At 46.0% G+C, this 21,403-nt stretch overlaps 1 protein-coding gene across 1 annotated transcript in view; it reads left to right on the top strand.

The window, feature by feature from the left end:
• Positions 1-13,319, top strand: part of ARL5A (ARF like GTPase 5A) — a 231,107-nt gene extending 217,788 nt beyond the window's left edge. The window contains exon 6 of the mRNA XM_086957191.1: positions 11,365-13,319. Coding sequence (XP_086813317.1) covers positions 11,365-11,413 — 49 coding nt within the window. The 3' untranslated portion in view covers positions 11,414-13,319. The remainder of the gene's footprint in view (positions 1-11,364) is intronic.
• Positions 13,320-21,403: the final 8,084 nt, after the last annotated feature.

Genomic DNA, 21,403 nt, shown 5'->3' on the forward strand with positions numbered 1-21,403 from the left:
AGGGCGGCACAGTCTTGAGGCGAGATAACACTCGCCTTCCCAGCCAAAGAGCCAGCCGCCATTGCCACCCCGCCAGGGGAATCACGATAAAGTGGGGGCGAAATCGGCACTGAAAGGCTGCAGTCCAAGCTGCTGGTTTTTGTCATGACACACTATTAATGAGCGACCCACAGCGAAAGTCATCCCCTCCTCGGCTCAAGGCGGGGGCAAACTCGGGGGTGATCCGCGATCGCCGGGCAAGCGCCAGAATGGGGTCAGCACAGCTCACCTTCAGCGGTCCACAAAGGAGAAAGAGTCACAGTGAGCACCCACCTCGCAGATGTGAACAGTTCGCATAAGGGTCCGTCTGCTTCCCCTTGCGGCAGGCAGTGTGTCTCAAAATACCAGCTCCGCCCCGGCTCGACTGTCCGATGTCGTTCCAACAGCATCCGGCGGCGTATGATAACACAGGTCCCGGCTCCAGGGCTACGGAGGCCGCCAGACAATCTCGTCGATATCTCCAGCTATCAGGCAGGCAGGGACCTCGGAGGAACGCGAGCAACGACAGCGCACTTTCACAGTCGTCCCGCTGCAGCGCAGTCACAGGATGGGGGTCAGGATGTCGGTGCAGGATGCAAAGGCTTGCGGAGCCGGGAGCCTACGCGTCCGTTTCAATCGCCATCTTGGCTCCTCCCCGACTTTTTTTAATTTTAATAGCATTCTTTTCACGTATATACCATGTTTTTAGATATTTTTAGATATTTTTAGACACTGTTTTTTATGGCAATGTTTTTATGCCTTTTAGCAGGCATACTTTTAGCATTAGTTGACCTTATCAGCCTGTAAGGGGTCGGTCTGCACCAAAAATTCTTGGGAGAAATCAGAGGCTTCACACACCGGTGCCGTGCACATGGCTTCCATCAGGACGTTAAAAGCTTTCTTGCACGCCCCTGTCCAGATCACCTGACGTTGCTGCTTCTTGGAAGTCTGCTCTGTCAAGGGGGCCACAATGGTAACATATCCCTCAATGAATCTGCTGTTATAATCAGTGAGGCCTAAAAAGACTCACTTCTATCTGGGTCTTGGAGGTTCCCAAGCCAGGATGATGTCAATTTTGGCCTGCACCTTGCCGCTCCCTACTTGGTGTCAATTAGACTACAGATCCCTGCCCTATCTGGCACTTGCTGGCCTTCAAAGTCAGCCCTGCGCTCTTCAGAGCCCAAAGCACTTCCTGTAGGTTGTTCAAGTGGTCTTCCCAACTGGAGCTGAAGACATCAATGTCGTCTAGGTTGGTGGCTTTGAAGTTCTCCAACCTGCTTGACTAGCCTCTGGAAGGTGGCAGGGGCGTTCTTCAAACCAAAAGGCATGACCTGGAACTGGAAGCACCCTTTTGGTGTAGAGAATGCTGACCTTTCTGTAGCCCCCCCGGTCAAGACAACCTGCCAGTACCTAGATGTTAAGTCAAACTTGCTGAGGTACTTGGCAGCTCCAAGTCAATCTATGAGCTCATCAGCTCTGGGGATTGGGTGTGCGTCAGTCCTGGTGACTGAATTGAGCTCACTGTAGTCCAAAGGTAAAAACCGGCGGGAGGATAGAGGGTTTAAAAACTAGATCCGCCCTCCATTCGTAAACTGAAAAAACATCCCAAATTAATGGGTAAAGGATCTAGCAAAAGGGTAGGATTGGCTTTCCAGACCAAACTTGATAGGAAATACCTGCAGGAAAGAAAAAAGAAAAATTCTTGAGTCCCCTCACTCACCAGGGTTTCCCCACAGTGACATGTTTCATCATTGGGGCCATCTCAGCCCTCTTCAGGCTAGGGCGTGCTGCGACTTGTGAAATTACGTAGGAGCACTTGATGGAAGACTGTGTAGTGCAGAAGTATGGTGGAGTGGGTTAGTTGAATTCAAAATACCTTCATAGTGGGCGAGAATAATTTATTGTAGCTCCTAGATCGGTATAACTAAACACGGGGTGATACCAGGGATCCTAACTGTAATGGGTTAGTGATTCTGGGTATGGGTCAACAAGTTTCGAGCGTCCCCCAAGCTCTTCCTCAGGACCACACTGGGACCAGCCCTGTGTTTGCCACTCCTAGATTAACCTAAATGTGGTACTATAAACATAATAAATACAAAGGTGAAAAAACGCTGCTACTAATAAAGCATGCTTTAATTACATACATACAATCAAGGCTTGTCACATAGTATTTTGGATGTAGCAAGGTACTCCTGAACCCTATGTCCGTGATGTGAGTGCTCGCGGTATAATACCTAGAGAAGTCCCCCACACCGGACGAATACTAGTATCAACATCATTGGTCCACCATTTAGTGTGTCCGGGGCTAGGGGAGAATAAAGAGGCACACTGCCCCAGCAACTGGTGGCAGTCTGTTTATCTAGGGTCAGTGTAGGGGAGAGGCTGACACCCTCCACTAATCCATTCTGCCCCTTGGCAGATAAAAAGTTGGGGAGAGGTTCACCATGCACCAGTAACCAGGTGCATGGTAATCCCAGAACTCTAAAAGGGGGGCTTGAGGCAGTTCACATGCATGACCCTCAAAGGTTTCCTAGTAGTTTTTAGGTCCTCACTCTTGCACTCTTTCGCCTCCTGATGCCCAGACCAGTGGGCTTGGAAGGTCTGGGGCTCCACTTTTGGCCAGTCTGAAACTCAACCAGAGTGGTATTTTGGTTGTACCATTTACACCAGGGAGGGAGTTCTGACTCCAGGCTCCCGGGCTCGGGGTCACTAGACTAGCAAACCCCCACTGACTCACCCCCAGCACCCAACAAAACGAACTCACCGGAATGGAAGACTTCTGAAACCGATGACTATCGCATCGGGAGAAGTGTGGCTCAAGTGGTTGGAGCGGCAGACCCTGATGCAGAGGTCTGGCCCGGACCAGGGTTCAATTCCCCGCCTCGGCGAGTCTTGGGCTCAAATTTCCCCGGACCTGACAATTCTCGCCTCGGTGCCTATTCCAATCATGGAGTCCCACTCTGTAACTCTGGGCAATAGCTTGCTTAATCTCTACAACGGCCCCTCGCAGCGGGATGCCTGGCTTTCACCTTGGGGATGCCCAGTAATGGGTTATCTCGCAGGGGAATACCAGGACGGGTTCCCTAAGCAAGCGCTGGGACGCTTTCGGGCAGCCATGCGCTCTACAAATCAAATTTCATTTCATTTCATTTCATTTCATCGCTTGCAGAAAACGTCCCACGCCTGGTACCTCAGGACTTTCACCACAAAGGAACCCAGCAAGCACTACAGGATCAGCATTGCGGCTGACTCTCAAGAAAACACTTAAGCACTTCCCTGGCCAGCCTAGTGCCCAATTTGAGGCAAGGACGTCGAGACCAAAATCGGAGTGATCTCTGCTCCGCTCTGCCATGCAGCAGCGTCACCAAGGAAGGATGACTGGCCTTGGAATGGCTGCCAATGTTCCTCTATGCTGTCACTCAACTGTGAGTTCTAGGGCTGACTAAGCTTCAGGGCCCCAAGCGTCTTCAATCGAGGCCTCACACTCCCTCCAACTAACCAGAGGTGACCCGGGGAGACGCAGCAGCTTCGCGCAAGTCCTGCAAGAAGCCCAGCTCCACTATACGAACTCGCCTGACTACAAGATGGCTAATCACTAACTTCTGGGTGATCGATCCGCCTCGTTTCTAGAGTTCTGAGCCTTTAATCTTTAATCGCTGCATGGGGGCACCATGATCTAGGATCCCCTCTGCCCGCAAACTAAACAGATCTCATTTAATCCGTGTCCAGGTCCCTCTGGGACCCCTCCTTTCAGTCTAGTCTGCCTGGCCGCAAGATGGCCTATCCCCGGCTCCCTTTGACCAGCAACTAATCAACTAAATAAGAAATACCTACCCATCCAACAGCGGCAAGGGTCTCCTTGTAAAGGGATACCTAGGGCCTACTACCGCCAACAAATTGAAGATGGTGATAGTAGCACGTTGTCCTACACGGAGCCATACTCTCCCATTAGTCCTTGCCTGGACCTAAGATGGCCTACCCTCGAGCTTGAAGATCTGAACTTAAACCAAGACAGAATTCTCCCCCCCCCCCCCCCCCCCCCACCAAAAAAAGGTTTCGAAGTACCGTGTTGCTGCGCTTGGCCACCCTCACTAGCACAGTGCTCACTGTCCTACCAAAGGATTGAACTACACCCCGACCTTCCCCCTCTGAGGTGACCCATCAACGAAACAGAAAAAGAAAATGATTCACATATCGAGAGCTCCAGGGGGACCAGAATTTCTTAATGACAAAGACTAGTTCACCTCCATACAGCAATAAAAAGACTACAACTTAGTCACATTAACCTAATCTCCTACTCACTGACACTGATTATTGTTACCTCCCTTTTGGCACCTACTTTCAACTCACGCTCTACTGACCTGTCCTATCTCGCTAACTTCCTTAACGTTCCTCCAGTCGCACAGTCCCCCTCCCTGTTGAATTCCCTCACAATGGCTCCAGACATGCCAGCTCCACCCAACCAAACTCTACTGACCCACATGAAACCTCACAGAGCGAACGCATACACTATCAACTCCCCCCCAACCTCTCCCCCAAAGTGAGATAAAATTCCAAGCAGAAACTTATCAGACAGCACAGAGAAACCCTATTTACTGACATAATTGGAACCACCCACCTCATTCCCACGACCACGCTGTGCCGACATTTAAACACACTAGCTCTCACCCAGATCTCAGAAATGCAAATTAATGTTGTTTCCCTCACACGGAGCAATAGACAACATGTCATAAACTCGACTTGTTCCACTCAGGGTGACTCCTCCCAAGATCCCTCCACCCTTACTCTTGACTCCTTGGCGCAGCGTCTCGCTTCTCTAGAAAGCCAGATAGATTTGATTGCCCAGGGCTGGACCGAAATCCTCTCCAATCTAGATGAGACCCGTAGGCCTCAACAATCCCTGCCCTGGATACCCCCCCCCCCTAAAACACCCCCCCGCCAACACCAACCACTGTAAGTGCCCTACCTGGCCCATAGCATCCCCCGTGACCTGGGTACAGAGACTCTCAAGAACGGATATGGAAGCCAGGCCTCTAAATTACCAAGGAAACCAGACCTACCCACTAGGGCCCAGAGACACTCAAATACCAATATCGAGCCTCTGTCCTCAAGACCCACCAGCTCCATATCGGCAATGTCTGACAAAGAAGCGGCCGATCTAGCCTCCTCATATGATGCACCGCCCACTGACTCCCCTAAATTCAAGATCCAAGTGATCACTGACTTCTGGAAAGACCTTCCTTGCACAAAACCCCCTAGACCTCCCTTCCTCCCCTTCCTACCTAGGGCGACCAAGGAAATAAAGAACCCAAACACCAAAGAGCTCTCCACAAACTACTTGCTCATCAACTGCATCTATGCATGCAACTGAATTAGCAGAAGCCATACTCTCGCTAAACGTTGACATTAGTTCCTCCCGGAGACCTGGCTCAACAAACTCTCCTCCCCCTGCCTAGACATGCTTGTCTAGACATGCTTGTGCCACCAGGCTTCTCCATTATTAACAAAGACCGAAAAGACCTACAAGGGGAGGGGTAGCTATCATTCATAAAGACAACATTGCCATCAAGGAAATAGAATCCTGTAAATAAACTCTTTTGAATGCCTTACAGCCAACATAAAGACCAAAGATAATGGAACTTTGCTCTATCACCTTCTTTATCATCCACCAGGCAACACCTCCGCATTTGGGGAACACTTATCTGACCTGATCGCTCACTGTGCACTCAGAGATGCCAACAATCTAATTCTTGGCGACCTTAACCTACGGTGGAATGAAACTAACGACCTGTTAATTCAAACGCTATCCAATCTCCTCTGTGACAACAATTTAACCCAACATTGCATGGAGGAGACGCGCTACAAAGGAGCAAAGAGACGCAATTACAATCAACCACATACTCCCCGTGGACTGGTCAGACCACCACATGATCTTATTTCCTATCAACCAACAAATCTCAAACACCTACGCAACTCCCCCCCCCCCACCACCACCACCAAATGGATCAGACACCTCTCCCAGGTTCCCATAGCAGTCCTTGAAGAAAGGATAAGTTCCCTTCTTCCCAGCTCCAATGACCACCTCTCCACAACCGAACTCACCGAGCATTGCAACGCAAATCTAGTGGCTATGCTTGATCAGCTAGCGCCTCTAAAGCAGAAAAAAAAACAAGTCATCCCGTCCAGGTCATGGTTCAACTCTGACCTCAATACTGAATTTAGAAAGCTAAGAGCCAAAGAAAGAAGCTGGAGGAATAACCCTACCTCCATCCTCCCAGAACAACTCAAATCAGCTCGCAGGAAGTACAATAACCACATCAAAAACAAGAAATCCTCCTTTTTCCGCTCTGCGTTGGACAGCGCAAAAAAAAAGACCCAAACAGCTCTATAACATCATAAGGCAACAAACCTCCAAGCCCGTGATCTTTTATACAGGCATCCAAAGAACTATGCAACAAATTTGCCAACTTCTTCAATGATAAGATCACAAAAATCAAACTCTCACTTGACCTCATCAATACGCACCCTACTAAGAGCATCACGTCTGGGACGCTCAATATCTCTCCCTGTCCCTCTACCAACTCATGGCTAAGCTTCCGCCCCATGCAAGAAACGGAGATAATGACGCTGTTCGCCACCTCCAAACCCTCGGCCCATATTCTAGATCCCATTCCACCCCTACTGACAAAAAAACTGAAGCGCTCCCTAGCACCGCTTTGGTGCAGGATCATAAATAGCTCTTTGAAAAATTGAGTCGTTCCAGACTGCCTTAAACTGAGACAAGTAACTCCCTTGCTGAAAAAACCCGGCCTCGACACTATAGAGCTGAAAAATTTCAGACCTGTCTCTAACCTCCCCCTTCTGTACAAAATCTTTAAAAAATGCCTACTCCAACAACTAACCCAACACCTGGACAACATCAACCTCCTGGACTTCCATCAATCGGGCTTCAGAAAAGGCGGTAGCACAGAAACAGCAATCCTCAACATCATTGACGACATCCATAAATCACTTGACTCTGACCAATGCTGCCTCCTCCTTCTCCTCGACCTCTCGGCAGCATTCAAAACGGCAGATCATGATCTTTTCCTCAGGGCGCTCCAAGAAAAAGCCGGTCTTGGCGAAGCAGTCCTCCAATGGTTCTCCTCCTTCCTGCACAATCGCACTCAAAAAATAAAAATAAAAACCTTCGCCTCTGACCTCAATCCAGTCACCAAGTTACCGAATGGCTAAAGGCTGTCGATGCGCTCAAGAGGAATCTCACACTGGCAGACTCTGTCAAATCATTAGGCATCACTCTAGACCTGAAACTGAGCATGACCGGACACATCAAGAACTCGGCTAAGAGCGCCTTCCTTAATCTCAAACTTCTGAACAAGATAAAACCTTTCATTCCGCCAAATGACCTCAAACAGGCCACCCACACCTGGTATTGTCAAGACTGGACTATGGGAATGCTGTCCTCTCAGGAATACCAAAATCCCATCTGGCTCCCATCAAAACAACGCTGCATGCGGCAGCCAGAATGATCACTGGCATCAAGAAATTTGACCACATTACCCCTGCACTCAGGGAACTCAAGTGGCTTCTAGTCGAAATGCGGATCAGCTTCAGAACAGCCTGGCTCACGCATAAATACCGGCAAACCTGAATATCTGGCATAAAAACTAAAAAAAGCCGGTCAGGCCAGGAACCTCAGAAGCTCAAACTCCCTACCACTCGTCCCACCATAAACTCAAAAACAAAAAACTGCGGCTCGAAACTTCACCGGAAGCGCTCCAAAAATTTGGAATTCTATCCCCCCACACATCAGAACCACTACCTCCTTTTGTAAAATTCAAAAACCAACTCAAAATCCTGTTCCTCAACCGCTCCCTAGGGAATCGATAGGATCAATCGGAGTAGGAAAGCAGATCATCTGCACCGCTGCATCTCTGAGACTACGAAGGACTCCGTAGTTAAAGACTGTCCGAGACCGTCACCATGTCACTCTTTTGTCTTTTATTGTTTATATTTTGTGAATCTCTGCAATGTATCGGATGTAAAGCGCTCCGATACCATAGGGTCTGACTAGCGCTATATAAAACTTCTTAAATAAATAGATATACAAATTTGAATTTTTGTATAATCATGACTTGTGATTGATTTGATATTTGAATTTTTGAAGATTTGGTTTTGATGAATGAATGTATTTAAGAACTTATTCTAATTGTATTGTTTTTAATCATTGTGTTTTTTTAACAATTGAAGGATAAATACATTGTGAATGTATGGAATAGTTAAACTTTGTTGTGATATTGGAGAATCTACGATACATGGTCCATGACTGTTCAAATTGTATAGATTTCATATTTTAAATAAAATAATATTTTTTGTTTATAGACATGGATAAATATTCTTGAATAGGAGGCATGTGTTGATTGTCAATATTGATTACTGTAACTTTTCAGTGCATGGATCTAACGTTAATAGCTACAGCACAAAAGGGAATTCGTTTTTTAGATTGCCTGATCTACCATGTCCCTTTTGGCCAAAGAGGGTGACTTATTTTTTGGAGTAGCTTCCAGGTTCTCCTGGGCCCGCTTCTGGAAGCTGGCTGTCTGGTTGTGGTACTCCAGGATGTAGCTGACTACATCCTGGGGTGGCTTTTTGGGAGCTTGCTCTCAGCATTCCTTTACCTAACTGAGGTTCTCTCACAGGGTGTCCATATAGATGTTCAAAATGGCTGAAGCCAAGCCCCTTCTGTGGAACCTCTCTGTAAATGAACAAAAGACATGGCAGGAGGACGTCCCACTTATGCCTCATTGGTACGGGTTGACCCATGATCATGGCTTTAAGGGTATGGATGAACCTTTAAACTAACCCATTGGTTTGGGGGTGGTTAGAAGTGGTGATCTTATAGGTCATCCCACACTCCTTCCACATGGAATTCATGTAGTTGGAGATGAAGTTGGAACCCCGATCAGATACATTCTTGGTGAAACCCACACAGGTGAATATCCCCATCAGTGCCCTGGCCACCACAGGCGAAGTCACTGTCCTGAAAGCTATAGCTTTCGAGTGGCATTGGCCAACAACACCAGAACAAATTTGTTGCCCATGGCTGCCTTGGGATTCAGAGGCCCCACATTGTTGATGCCAACCAGCTCAAAAGGTGAGCTAACTCCAGTGAAAAGTTAAAGGGGAGTATGCCCTCCATGCCCCCTGCCCCCCTCCCCTGACTTGCCACTCGCCTGGCAGGTAGGACAGGACCTACAGAATGCATTTGAGATCTTCCTCATTTGAGGCCAATAGAAGCAGGTGACAAGCCTGTGAAAGGTCTTGTCTTGCCCAAAATGACCAGCCAGTGGCACATCATGAGCCAGACCCAGTAGGAAGGCCCTGAAGCACCAGAACACGAATTGCACCAGCCTCTGGAGCCTTAGGCTCACTATACAGAAGATCATTCTTTCAGTAGATCAGGTACTGGCCAGAGGCATCACCAGCTGCCTTGGCTTTAGCCTGCTGCCGAAGACCCACACGAGTAAGGCACTCCTTGCAGAACTCTTCTGTGGAGTAGCCCTCTTCCTGCTGCCAGTTGGCCAGCTTAGGCGGGATTCCCAGTTCATCCACATCTTCCCCTGTAGGCACCAAGGCGTCCCTCTACGGTTCCAGCTCCTCCTGGAGCATGAGAATTTCAGTAGCAGATTTTCTGCGCCCCTTGGCCTTTCTCTTTTTGGAAGATGCAGCTGTTCTTCAAGCCTTCTGAGCACCCTCTTGAGCTGCCATGGACATTGTGGTCAGGCACAACCACTCAGGCAACCCCATCATCTCCAAATGTGACCTGAGATCCACCTCCTAGCACTGGTTAGCAGTTGTAAAGTGCCCAAAATCCTAAAGCCAGCAAAAATGAAGTCAACAAAACAGGTCAGACGGTAAAGCATCCGGGGAAACCACTCAAGGATGCCAAGTCTAACATTATTGCTAAGATAAAGCTGAGTATATAAGTTGCATGATAGATATCTACATCCTAAAGCAACAATGACGGAAGCCGCTGGAGCTAACCTGTCGGGAATACATGACAAAATATTGCCATTGACCTAAAATAATATGCCAAATCTGCTCAGACCAAGAACACTGCTTCAGCATGTTGCACTCAGTCAGAGGACATTTAGAAAAAAGCTGCCTTGCAGTACACCCAAACAGTTAACAAATAATACATTTCAGCTATAACTAGATCATATACAATCGCATGCAGTAAAACATAACCTGAAGGCTTGGCCATACAAAGGGAGGTTTATTAGCCTACACTTGGGGGATCTGGTTTCACCAGTCACACCCATCTCCAAAAGGAAAGAAATTAAACATGCATCAACAAAGTCAATAGATCTCACCTATAATAGAGCTATTGGCTTTGCCAGTGTATTTTAGCCATGTTGTACACCAGCACGGCTGCTGTTCAGCACGGAAAAGGTTAGTGGTGTAAAGTGGAGTGACAAAGAGTGGAGTAGAGTCGAGGGGTGTAGAGTGGATAGAGTAGAATGTAGTAGTGTGTCAGACTGGAGGGGCGTAGAGTAGAGTAAAGTGTTGTGGAATAGCGTAGTGTAAAGTGTCATGGAGTGGTGTAAAGTGGATTAAAGTGGCATTGAGTGTGGTAGAGTGGCCTAGTGTGAAGTGGCAAAGAGTGGAGTGTGATACAATGTTGTGAAGTAGCGTTTCGTACAGTATGGTGGAAGGGCATAGAGTGTTGTAGATTGGAGGCGGCGCAGTCTGGAGTATACAGTGTACAGGTAAATAACTTGTTTTGTTCAGTTAATCACAGGGTGCTCGTTAGAAGGCTTCTCTGCAATTCTGAGTGGGAGACAAAGAAGATCCAAGGATGTATATCAGGAAATAGGTTGAGTCTGAGACCAAGAGAAAGCAAGATATGAGTGAGAATACATGGAGAGGAGGAAGAACTTGTTAGAGGCTGAAACTAGAGGGAGAGGTGGAGCTGGCACTAAAAAGAGTGATGGGATGGAATGGGGAAGGATATGAGAGCAGTGTTGGGTAGAGAATAGTTAGGTGAAGTGACAACTGGGGGATTAGGGCAGAGGAGAAGCCAGGTGGTTCAGAGTACTGTGCTAAAAATAACCGCTAGACATGGATAAAAAGTGGAAAGCTAAGACAGACGAGGTTTGTATCCGTTTAGGGCGCAAAAAGTAAAATGTCCTGCCTGAGGCGGGCATCAACTGTTTTGCCTACTGCTTGCATTATATAAACTTCCATTCTGTTTTTTTTTTCGCTTATGCCTCTAAATGTACTGTTGTAAATGGATCAGTTACTTAAACAATAGCATTTGTATGCTAACTTTTACCTTTTTTGCAGCCTTTGTCAAGGATTGGAATGGATGATGTCAAGACTCCGGATAAGATGACCACTGATTACCTCTTTAGAAAGACACTACAAAATAAAAACCCGTATCTTTCATTCCTCTGGCAGTTGCATTCTTACCAAATGGTGTATCTAACAGAATTTGATCAAAGCATTTGTGCTACCACAAAGACCAGTAACAATTTAGACAATTGCTTTGAATGAAAAGTTGAAAATCCGAGGTTCAACCACAATGTACTTGCTCGGAACATTGCTCTTATAAACTGGGATTATTTGTATCTTGTTTTCTGTTCAATCTGCCCGGCGATATGTATTATTTGGTAAGTATTAAAGAGAGAGGACATTTTTAAATCTATTTTACCATTCTAAATCCCCATTAGGTGAGTTTCTTTTTAAACTCAGTAAACAAATCAGTGATGCAGGTATTGACGGACCAGTATTTTTAACAGATGGCAAACATGTTACAAACACAAAAAATCCTGTACATAATGTATTTCTGTATGTATTGTATGAATGCATGTATGTTTGTTTGGAGGAATATTGCCTTGATGAATAATGACAATACCCTGCTAACGTCTTTGCAAGGGTGTTGTACTCGCAGAACGGTTAGCAGAGTGGTAGTAATGTAAAAAGGGGAAAATGCCTTAAAATAAACTTAAGTGTAGTAAAATGTTTTCAAACATAGCATTATTTTAGACCTGTATATCCTCAGAAACAATCGTCATCATCATTAGTTGCTTGCTTTAACGTGGTGCTGTCTGTCTAAATCAATATTCACTTTCTTGAAAGTGAATAAGTTCTACCTGAAAACTGGAAGGAATATATCAAATTGTGTTGTTTCGCCTTGCAGGTGTTGACTGAAATACCTTTGTTTGAGATGACCCTCGACAGAGATTAAACCTTCCATTTTATTTTCATGTTGTCTATGCAAATTGTAGACTAAATAGTCTGTAGACTACTTATCACAACTGAAAAAAATGTTTTTTCCCTGGCAGTTAATTTACCTCCGTATTTCATATTTATGCAACCCACATGTAGCCACAGTTTCTGAAAACTGACTTTTGTTCATTATTTTAAAAGTATTACATTTTATTGACGCACCTATTTAAGACGGATATAATTTACCTCTTGAATTACCCAAGAATATAAAATAACACCTTATATTGCTCAGTTTTTTTCTACATTTTTGACTTTATTAACTGTTCCAAGAAAATAAAGGTTGCTCGAATGTCAGAGGCCTCAGCTTTGCTGGGGCATTCGAGATGTCAGCAGGAAGGAAACCGAAGATCGTGGTCGTTTTTAATCCTAAATCAGCTCATAAAACTTTATTTTTGCATGTTCTGTAACTCACCTGGATGCTGCCAATATTGACACCAGTGTGCATTAGCCTTCCACAGATAATAGAATCTGCCTTCACTTTAGCATTTGCACATGCGTCTAAGCTAAGCACAATATTGTATACCATAGATGATTTGTTTGCCAGCTGTCATGATCTTTTGTGGTGCTTGATAGTGAAGATTAAGCGACTGTCATACTTGACTGTATGCCTTTTACTGAATATCTCGCTTGCATGAAATTCATTAGGTGATAGTTTAGTGTGCCAGGAGAAAAATAATAGCTATTTTAAAAATTAAAGAATTGAAAGTCCCCAATTTAAAAAAAAGTACAAGGTAGTTCTGTTAATGTGTGTTTAATTGAGTGTGTCGTCTACATGAAACTGTATAATGATGCATACATTCACCTTCATGCACTTAAAATATCAGTGTTGTACATGAACCTGAATATTGCAAAATGTAAATATATATCGTCAGAAGTAACTGCAACATTTTATGCCCAAGGTTGTTTACACAGCAGTTACAAAAACATAAATGTGTAAATTATGTGAGTAAACTTTGAAACTACTTTTTAATCACAAATGAAATAAAATATTTACGAAAACGTACAAATTATGTAATGGTATTGTTAGAGGTGATGTATTTGTTAGTACATTAGTTTCGGTGTAATCATTTTTTTTCTCTATGCTAATTGAAACAAATATACTGCATTTGCATTCAGTTTGCTTTTTGGCTTAGTCACTGGCTCCTGAGGTAGAAATTGTTGGGACGAATCCTGTGGTGAAATTGATCACACAGCAGGAAATAGATAGAATTGTCGCACAAACTCCTTACACTCCCATCACAGAGGGGTGTAGGAGAAAGGACGTGCTTAAAATGTAATGTGTGGAAAGTGAAATGACCATGAATTGTAGTTGAGACACCTTCATTGTCTGTATGCATGTGACTTTCTCTATCTTACAGTGGTAATTGTAGGATTGGATAACACCGGAAATGCAGATTGCTGATTCTGAAGCTGATGTTTTAAGCAGTGTAGCTGTCACACAAGGACACCAGTAGACCATAACCAGGTTAGGCTCATGCTCGGTGCTGCTCTATGCCTATTCCCTTGTCTGTATGCCATTCAGCCCCTGTGTTCCCCTTTACCCAGACACCTCTCGTCTCCCATTAGTCCTATGCAGAGTTTCTGCAACAGTGCAGAGAGAGTGGGGCTCACCCCCTGCACAATACTGCATGACGTCAGATATTTCTGCTGAGGCTCATTTTTTAAAAATTAAAACATGATTTGCTTTTACTTGGTGCAGATAGTCCTCTGTATTGGGCTAGGTGATACCTAAAATATATATAAATGCTGACAGTTTAAAGTATTTTCAAATGACCCGCCATTTGGGTCAGAAGTCGCTGCCCCAGGAGAGGTGAGAGGACTCCGACATCGAAGACGAGACAGTCACCCCAGCACATTGGTCCATGAGTACTGAGACACCTCTCCTACCAAAACCCAAACAAATGGCTCCGGTAACACCTTCGCCCTCTGCTCAGGTCAACACTGGCGGCACATTTCACACGTCCCACACTCTGGCCCGGCTATGAAACCGAAAGAAAAGACTTTCAGCTCGGGCTTGAGCCTAGCCCATTCCGGTCCCGACAAGTCACCTTCGGCACTGAAGCCCAAAACTAAAGATGTGCCACACCCTTCTTTGTCTGCACCGAAAACCGACTCGACGCCAAAGTCCTCGGCGTCGAAACAAACAAAGGACAAGCATTCAGAGACGAAACAGGTTAAACAAAAACCTTTGGAGACGAAAAAAAGGCCTGGGAACCACAGACTCCTATACCAAAAGCTAAAGAGTCCAAGACCCCACAGAAAGCTTCAGAGACAAAGTCAAAAGAACATTCTGACCCTAAGTGTTTGGCACCGAAAAAGGACATTGTACCCAGACAACAGTCTGTACCAGATTTTTCGGATCCAAAGCCAAAAACACTACACATTGACCCAGATACCGGTAAGGTTGTCGCCAAGCCTCCTAAATAGAGGAAACTGGACACTTAAGAAGACTCTGAAATACCCATTAAACGGAAGGAAATTGGGCACTAATACTTCTCCACCTCCCTCTCATTCTCCAGCTGATCCTAATTTGTTAATTAATCCAGCACACTCCCCACAACATACATTTTCACCTCAACCACAGGATGATGAAGATGATTATACTGATGTGGATGGGAACGGAGATCCAGATGGGGATGATGACGCACATACCATCCCACATGATACAGATCCTTAGGGTGATTACAATGCAGATCCCGATCCACACATTGACCCGAACCTCTATCCCTCTAGGCCATCACCACCAGATGACAATATTGGGCTTGCACAACTAATTAATAGGGCTGCTCAATATGACTGGGTACAATTACACTCTGATCCCTTAGAGGAAGTCTTTTTATTGGAAACATTTGCACCCTCACAAAAGTCCACACACACCCTGCCAATGCTAAAATACATGCTAAAACATGCGCCAGAAGTGTTTAAAGACCCTTTCAGAGCCAGGATTCCTAACACAAGGGTGGACAAAAAATATATGGCAGCTCCCAATGATCCAGTGTACAGCAAAGGTCTGCTCCCTTTAGATTCTCTTGTGGTGTCTAATGCAAGCAAGAGGGCTGTTTCAGAAAGCACAGGAGACACCCCTCCTCCTGATAAGGAATCAAAACTCATAGAATCATCCGGGAAATGTATCGCGTCACAGGCTGCAAATCATTGGCAGATTGCCAATGTCCAAGCTTTGTTTGCCAGATATTATAGAGCTCACTATGATGAGCTTGAAAAGCTTATGCAACATCCTCCTGACCAATATAACAAGCATTGAAAACACAATTTGTCTCACCTTTGATTAAGTTAACACAATTTGCTTTGCTAATGGTATTGTACAGCAAAGCAAATGGCTTTAACTTAATGAAATACGAGACCTATTGCATTTTTAAGGCTTGTTTTATGGTATTTACTTCTCCGTCTCAGATGAGTGAATAAAAAAGGGAGGAAAAGCTCATATGTAATTTTGCTGGCCCACGCATAGCGTGGCGTCATAGCGCTTTTTTTTCTCTCTCTACAGCATCGCTATACCGGTTTTGCCAGTGCTTGTTTTTGAAACAGTGTATGTAAAGAATGGGGACAGAAACAGCTTGAAATGCTCATTACTGACAGGCATTTTATGTCACAAAGCGCTGGACCAAAAACCACAGCCACCACGGATTCATCAACACCAGTACAATTTATATTGTTTATTTCAACAGCTTGACATTTCCCGGCATCAAGAGCTACTCAGAATTGTGTGCAGTATAAATTTTGTAATTCATTTGTATGTGTTGTAAATATAAAATACATGCTTATAACGACCCGGAAGCTTCGCATGGCGAGAGCAGCACATTCGCCGAGACAAGCCTGCAGCCAGGTGAGTGAACAGGTGCCTCTTTTATTGTTGCGTTACTGTTTTTAGGAACAATTGGTTCAGGATATCTTGTCTTCAGAAGAAAAGCTATTAAGGCCGAAGGGACGAGAAGCGAGAGGGAGCTGGAAAAGCTACACCCACAGGGCTCTACAAATCCGCTCGTATTTGCGAGGGAGAATGGATGAGGACGAGCTATTTTTAGGTCCTACTCGCCCTTTCTAGCGAGTAGGAAGACAAACTAACTTTTGTCCTTCGTCATTGAAAACGGAGCAAAGGTGACAAGATAACAAGATTCAAAGGCATTTTTATTGCTCACAAAGGGACTGAGCAATAAAGATGCCTTTAAATCTTGTTAACTTGTCACTTTTTCTCTGTTTTCAGAGACAGAGGTCAAAAGTTAGTTTGTCTTCCTACTCGCCAGAAAGGGCGAGTAGGACCTAAAAATAGCTTGTCCTCAAGAAGGTTGCAGGTCAAGAAGGTTGCAGTTGGGTCGAGGGGATTTTCCAAGTTACTAGACCTGCAGGACTAGTACATTTTTTTAGATTTGTCGAGCCCTGACCCACCAGGCAACAAGGACGTGTACAACCTTGGTATGGTGAACCAACCCCCCAAACAGGGCGGGTTGGTTCACACCCACACCCACATGCCTCTGTGCCGCAGCCTGACGCACCCCCCTAACAAAGGTCTGTCCCTTCACTCTACTGATAGTGCACCCCCACTAATCTATCCAATCTCCAGGCTGCCATGTAAACTGAAACTGTTTGGTAAGTCATCCCTGGTCTGCTGGAAGTGATGCTGTGCCAGACTGATGACAGACTGACAGCAATGGAAGTGGAGGACTATTGAGGGCATGCTGCCACAGGCATGCACTGTCATCACTTTACACTGATGGTTGATGTAACTCTGTATAAATTTCTGCCCACTTGCCCTTTCTGGCTCAGAGCTTGCACCTTGGCAGCTTCCACCAGCTGTCTGTCTGTCATTCAGAAGATGAAACCTCCACAGCCCAGCACAGCATCCTAAAGAACTGGATATAACAGCACAGGGTCATAATATTACAGATGAGCATCCAAAGATGCTCCCGATGTGCTGTCCAGAACTGAATGTGAGGCTCCAGTTGTAGCCTACTGAATTGTGTATAGTACTGCGTACAATGCTTCCGATGTGGGCAGCATAACACGTACAGTCAGTCTCCAGATGTGGCCTTCACAGCTGCCTATAATAATCCAGACCTAGCCTCTAAGACGCCCACTCTAGATGTGGGCTCCAGAACAGAGTGCATGTCAAGATCAACCCGTTCGGGACGCTGTCCGCGCAATGCGTGGGGTCCTGAAGACTGCTATGCTAAAACTACAATCCCCATGGTGCAATGGGTGAAGTAGCGCGAGACGGGAATACACAAACCCGGAAATATAAGGCAAACGCAAGGGACACTCGGAGCCGATAATTCTGGTATGCTGGCGTTTGTCTTGAGCTGTGTTATATTTTCGGAAGAAAACTGTGAGTAGTCCCGCTAGGGTGTTTCCGGCTGGAAGCATTCTACGCTGTTGATGCAAAACGGCTGTTTTTGATCCTTGTGGTGGTGTTTCAGGAGAGGCGGACACGGCTGTGTACGTCGCGTTCTCCTTTCGGTAAGACTGTTCCGGAGGAGAAGAGTTAGTCCTTCAAGTTGTGGGAAAAGACGCAGCGGCGTTTTTTCTCCCGGATGTTTCTTCGTCGGATATATGACAGGAATCACCATCAGGAGGATAAAAGTTACGGGCTGAACTAAGTTTTGTAAAGTGTCCCTGTGGGGGCGTAAGACTGTGTGGAAACAGAAGAATCGTTTAGCAGGTTACCTGCATTGCCTTAAATGACAGTTTTGTGTGCGTTAAACAGAAATACATTTCCTGGAAAAGAAAGGTGCAAATAACCTTCAACTCAAGATCAGAGTACTTTTTATGTTTGTTTTCGACAACTTGTTTGTGTTTTCTCTTGATCTGCAGGAGAGGAAAACAAGAGGGTGCCTAGTAAGAAAGAGTGGAACAAGATACCTTATAATCAAGCATTGGTATGTGGGGTGAAAGAAACTATCTAGAGTATATGGTATGATGGTGTTATAGTAAATATACATTTGTGTTTCTTTCTTTGCCAGATTATAACCACTGCTAGGACCCTTCATCTCTCTCTCCTGCATATAAAGCCTTAGAATTTTCCTTTACAGGTAGGCTAACGGTTGGTGGGGGGGAATTCACTCATAGAGCGCTCTGGTTGTAGTGGAAGAATTAGGGAGGGGTGTGAAACTAAAGTTCCTTGTTCTTTGTCATTACAGATCTCCCTCCCCGCTGTCCCCTTCCTTTCCCGCGGTTTCGGAACCCTCCTGTTGGTCTGTGATCAGTACTGGGTCACGGGTGGGTTGCGTGATCGCGTGTTTGGGACTTTCAACGCAGCCCCGAGGAGAGTTGTGCCGGACCTTGACAGATACCTGGCTTTGGGGTATATACGCCCCTCTCGGTCGCCAGCATCTTCGCCTTTATTCTTCATCCCAAAAGCCAATGGAGACAAGAGGTGTTGCATTGACTATCGCGCATTAAACACCATCACGGTAAAAAACCAGTACCCTCTACCACTAATCCCGGTCTTACTTGAGCAGGTCAGAACAGCCAATATCTATACAAAGCTGGATCTGCGAGGAGCCTACCATCTGGTTCGCATAAGGAAAGGCGATGAATGGAAGACAGCATTCAAGACGCGGTATGGGCTGTTTGAGTATCTCGTGATGCCTTTCGGATTGTGTAACGCCCCTGCCGCGTTTCAATACTTTCTAAACGAAGTTTTGAGAGAATACCTGGATCTCTTTGTGGTTGTTTACATTGACGATATCCTCGTCTATTCCACCAGGACGAGTGAACACCAGTCCCATGTGAAACAAGTACTGGGCGCCCTGATGAAACACCATCTCTACTGCAAGATTACAAAATGTGAATTCCACGTTACTACCGTCGAGTTTCTGGGAGTGATGCTTACTCCATCCGGACAGGTCATGGCGGAAAGAAAAGTTCAAGCGATCAAAGAATGGCCGTGCCCGCGGAATGTAAAGGACATCCAATGTTTATTGGGGTTCGCAAACTTCTATAGGAGGTTTATCTGTGGATTTTCTGCGCTGGTATCCCCATTAACTCGTTTGACTAGGAAGACAGTACCGTTTCTTTGGAATTCAGATGCACAAAAAGCGTTTGATGGGTTGAAAGAGGCTTTCATCAGAGCTCCAGTTCTAAGACATGCCAACCCCTCTTTGCCCTTTATCGTTGAAGCGGATGCATCTGAGGTCGCTTTGGGAGCCATTCTGTCACAAAGACAGGAAGAGTCAGGCATGTTACATCCGATTGCCTATATGTCAAGGAAACTCAACCCTGCGGAAATTAACTATACGATAGCCGAAAAAGAGCTACTGGCAATAAAGGACGCATTTGTGGAATGGAGACATTGGCTATTAGGGGCAGTTCATCAAGTGACTGTCTACACTGATCATCGCAACCTGCAATTCATGAGATCGGCTCATCACCTAACACCCCGGCAGTTGCGCTGGATGCTCTTTTTTGAAGAATATCGTTTCATCGTCACCTTCAGACCAGGAAGCATGAATAAAAAAGCAGATGCTCTAACCAGGCAAGAACATCCAGTGTTACACTTGCAGACTCAGAAAAGATCCATTCTAGATCCATCCAATGTGGTGTGTGTGACTCAGTCCAGTGATTTTGTGCAGTCCTTGCGTTCAGGGATCCAATCATGTAAATGGAGAACCTGGCTTCGACATCACCCAGAATGGAGGTTGAGACAAGGTGTGGCGATGAAAGGGACACAAGTGCTGGTGCCCACAAAGACATTGCAACTCCAAGTGTTTAAATGGTGCCATGACATTCCAAGCGCAGGACACATGGGTTATGTAAAGACCTTGGAAAAGGCGTTGAGACAATTCTGGTGGCCCTCCATTCGGATGGACTTGAAGCGATGGGGTGAACAATGTGTGAATTGTGCCCGAATGAAATCGGATAGACAACAACCTCAAGGTCTCTTAATGCCCTTGCCAACCCCTGAAACGCCTTGGGAAAGCATTTCTGTGGACTTCATTGTGGGCTTACCGAAGGATCAAGGAAAGACTGCCATCATTGTTGTAGTGGACTTCCTTACTAAGATGGGCCATTTCATTGCTTGCGACAAGGTACCCACTGCAGGTCAACTAGCTCATCTCCTGTTAACCCACATAGTTAGGCTGCATGGGCTTCCTACAGTAATAGTGTCTGACAGGGGGGCCCAATTCACTGCGGGGTTTTGGAAAGTGTGGTGTGAGGAGTTGAGGATTTCCTCCTCTTTATCTACCAGTTTCCATCCACAGTCAGATGGCCAAACGGAGAGACTGAACCAGTCCCTTAAGCAGTATCTTCGTTGTTATGTTCTTGCTGACACGGACTCCTGGGTGGATTGGTTGTGGGTGGCAGAAGTGGCCTATAATAGCACCTTGCACTCCTCAACAGGTCATTCCCCTTTCTTCAGTAATTATGGGCACCATCCTAGGGTTACTCCTTTGATCCTCCCTAGACCCACCGTTCGACTTCCAGAGGTTAAGGCTCGATTGTTGCGCATTCGCCGTGTTCTTTTGGCAACGCGTAAGAATCTGATCCAGGCCAAGGGGAAGTACAAGGTTCAGGCTGATAAGCTCCGTACGCCGAGCCCTGTATACAAGCGTGGGGATAGGGTGTGGTTATCCACTAAGCACATCAAGTTCCGTAGGTTTAGTGTGTTTAACCCTAAGTTCATCGGGCCATATAAGGTGGTGAGAATGGTGAATCCTGTGGCGGTGAGATTGCGGTTGCCTGCCCATTTGCACATTCACCCTGTGTTTCATGTGTCCCTGTTGAAGCCTTCTCGTAGTCCTGTTCATCGCCCTCCGGTGCCTGTGTGGGTGCAGAATGACTCTGAGTATGAGGTGTCCCGTGTGTTGGACTCCAGGTGGGTGCGGGGGAGGCTTCAATACTTACTGTCCTGGAAAGGCTACGGGCCTGAGGAAAATTCCTGGGAGCCTGCGAGGGCGGTACATGCTCCGAGGTTGGTGTCTTGTTTTCACCGCCGTCATCCGGATAAGCCTGCCCCGGGCCAGCGTCCCTCATAAAAGGGGGGTGTACTGTCAAGATCAACCCGTTCGGGACGCTGTCCGCGCAATGCGTGGGGTCCTGAAGACTGCTATGCTAAAACTACAATCCCCATGGTGCAATG

The sequence above is a fragment of the Lissotriton vulgaris genome, chromosome 2_1 (assembly GCF_964263255.1).
Source record: "Lissotriton vulgaris chromosome 2_1, aLisVul1.2, whole genome shotgun sequence".
Lineage (NCBI taxonomy): Eukaryota > Metazoa > Chordata > Amphibia > Caudata > Salamandridae > Lissotriton > Lissotriton vulgaris.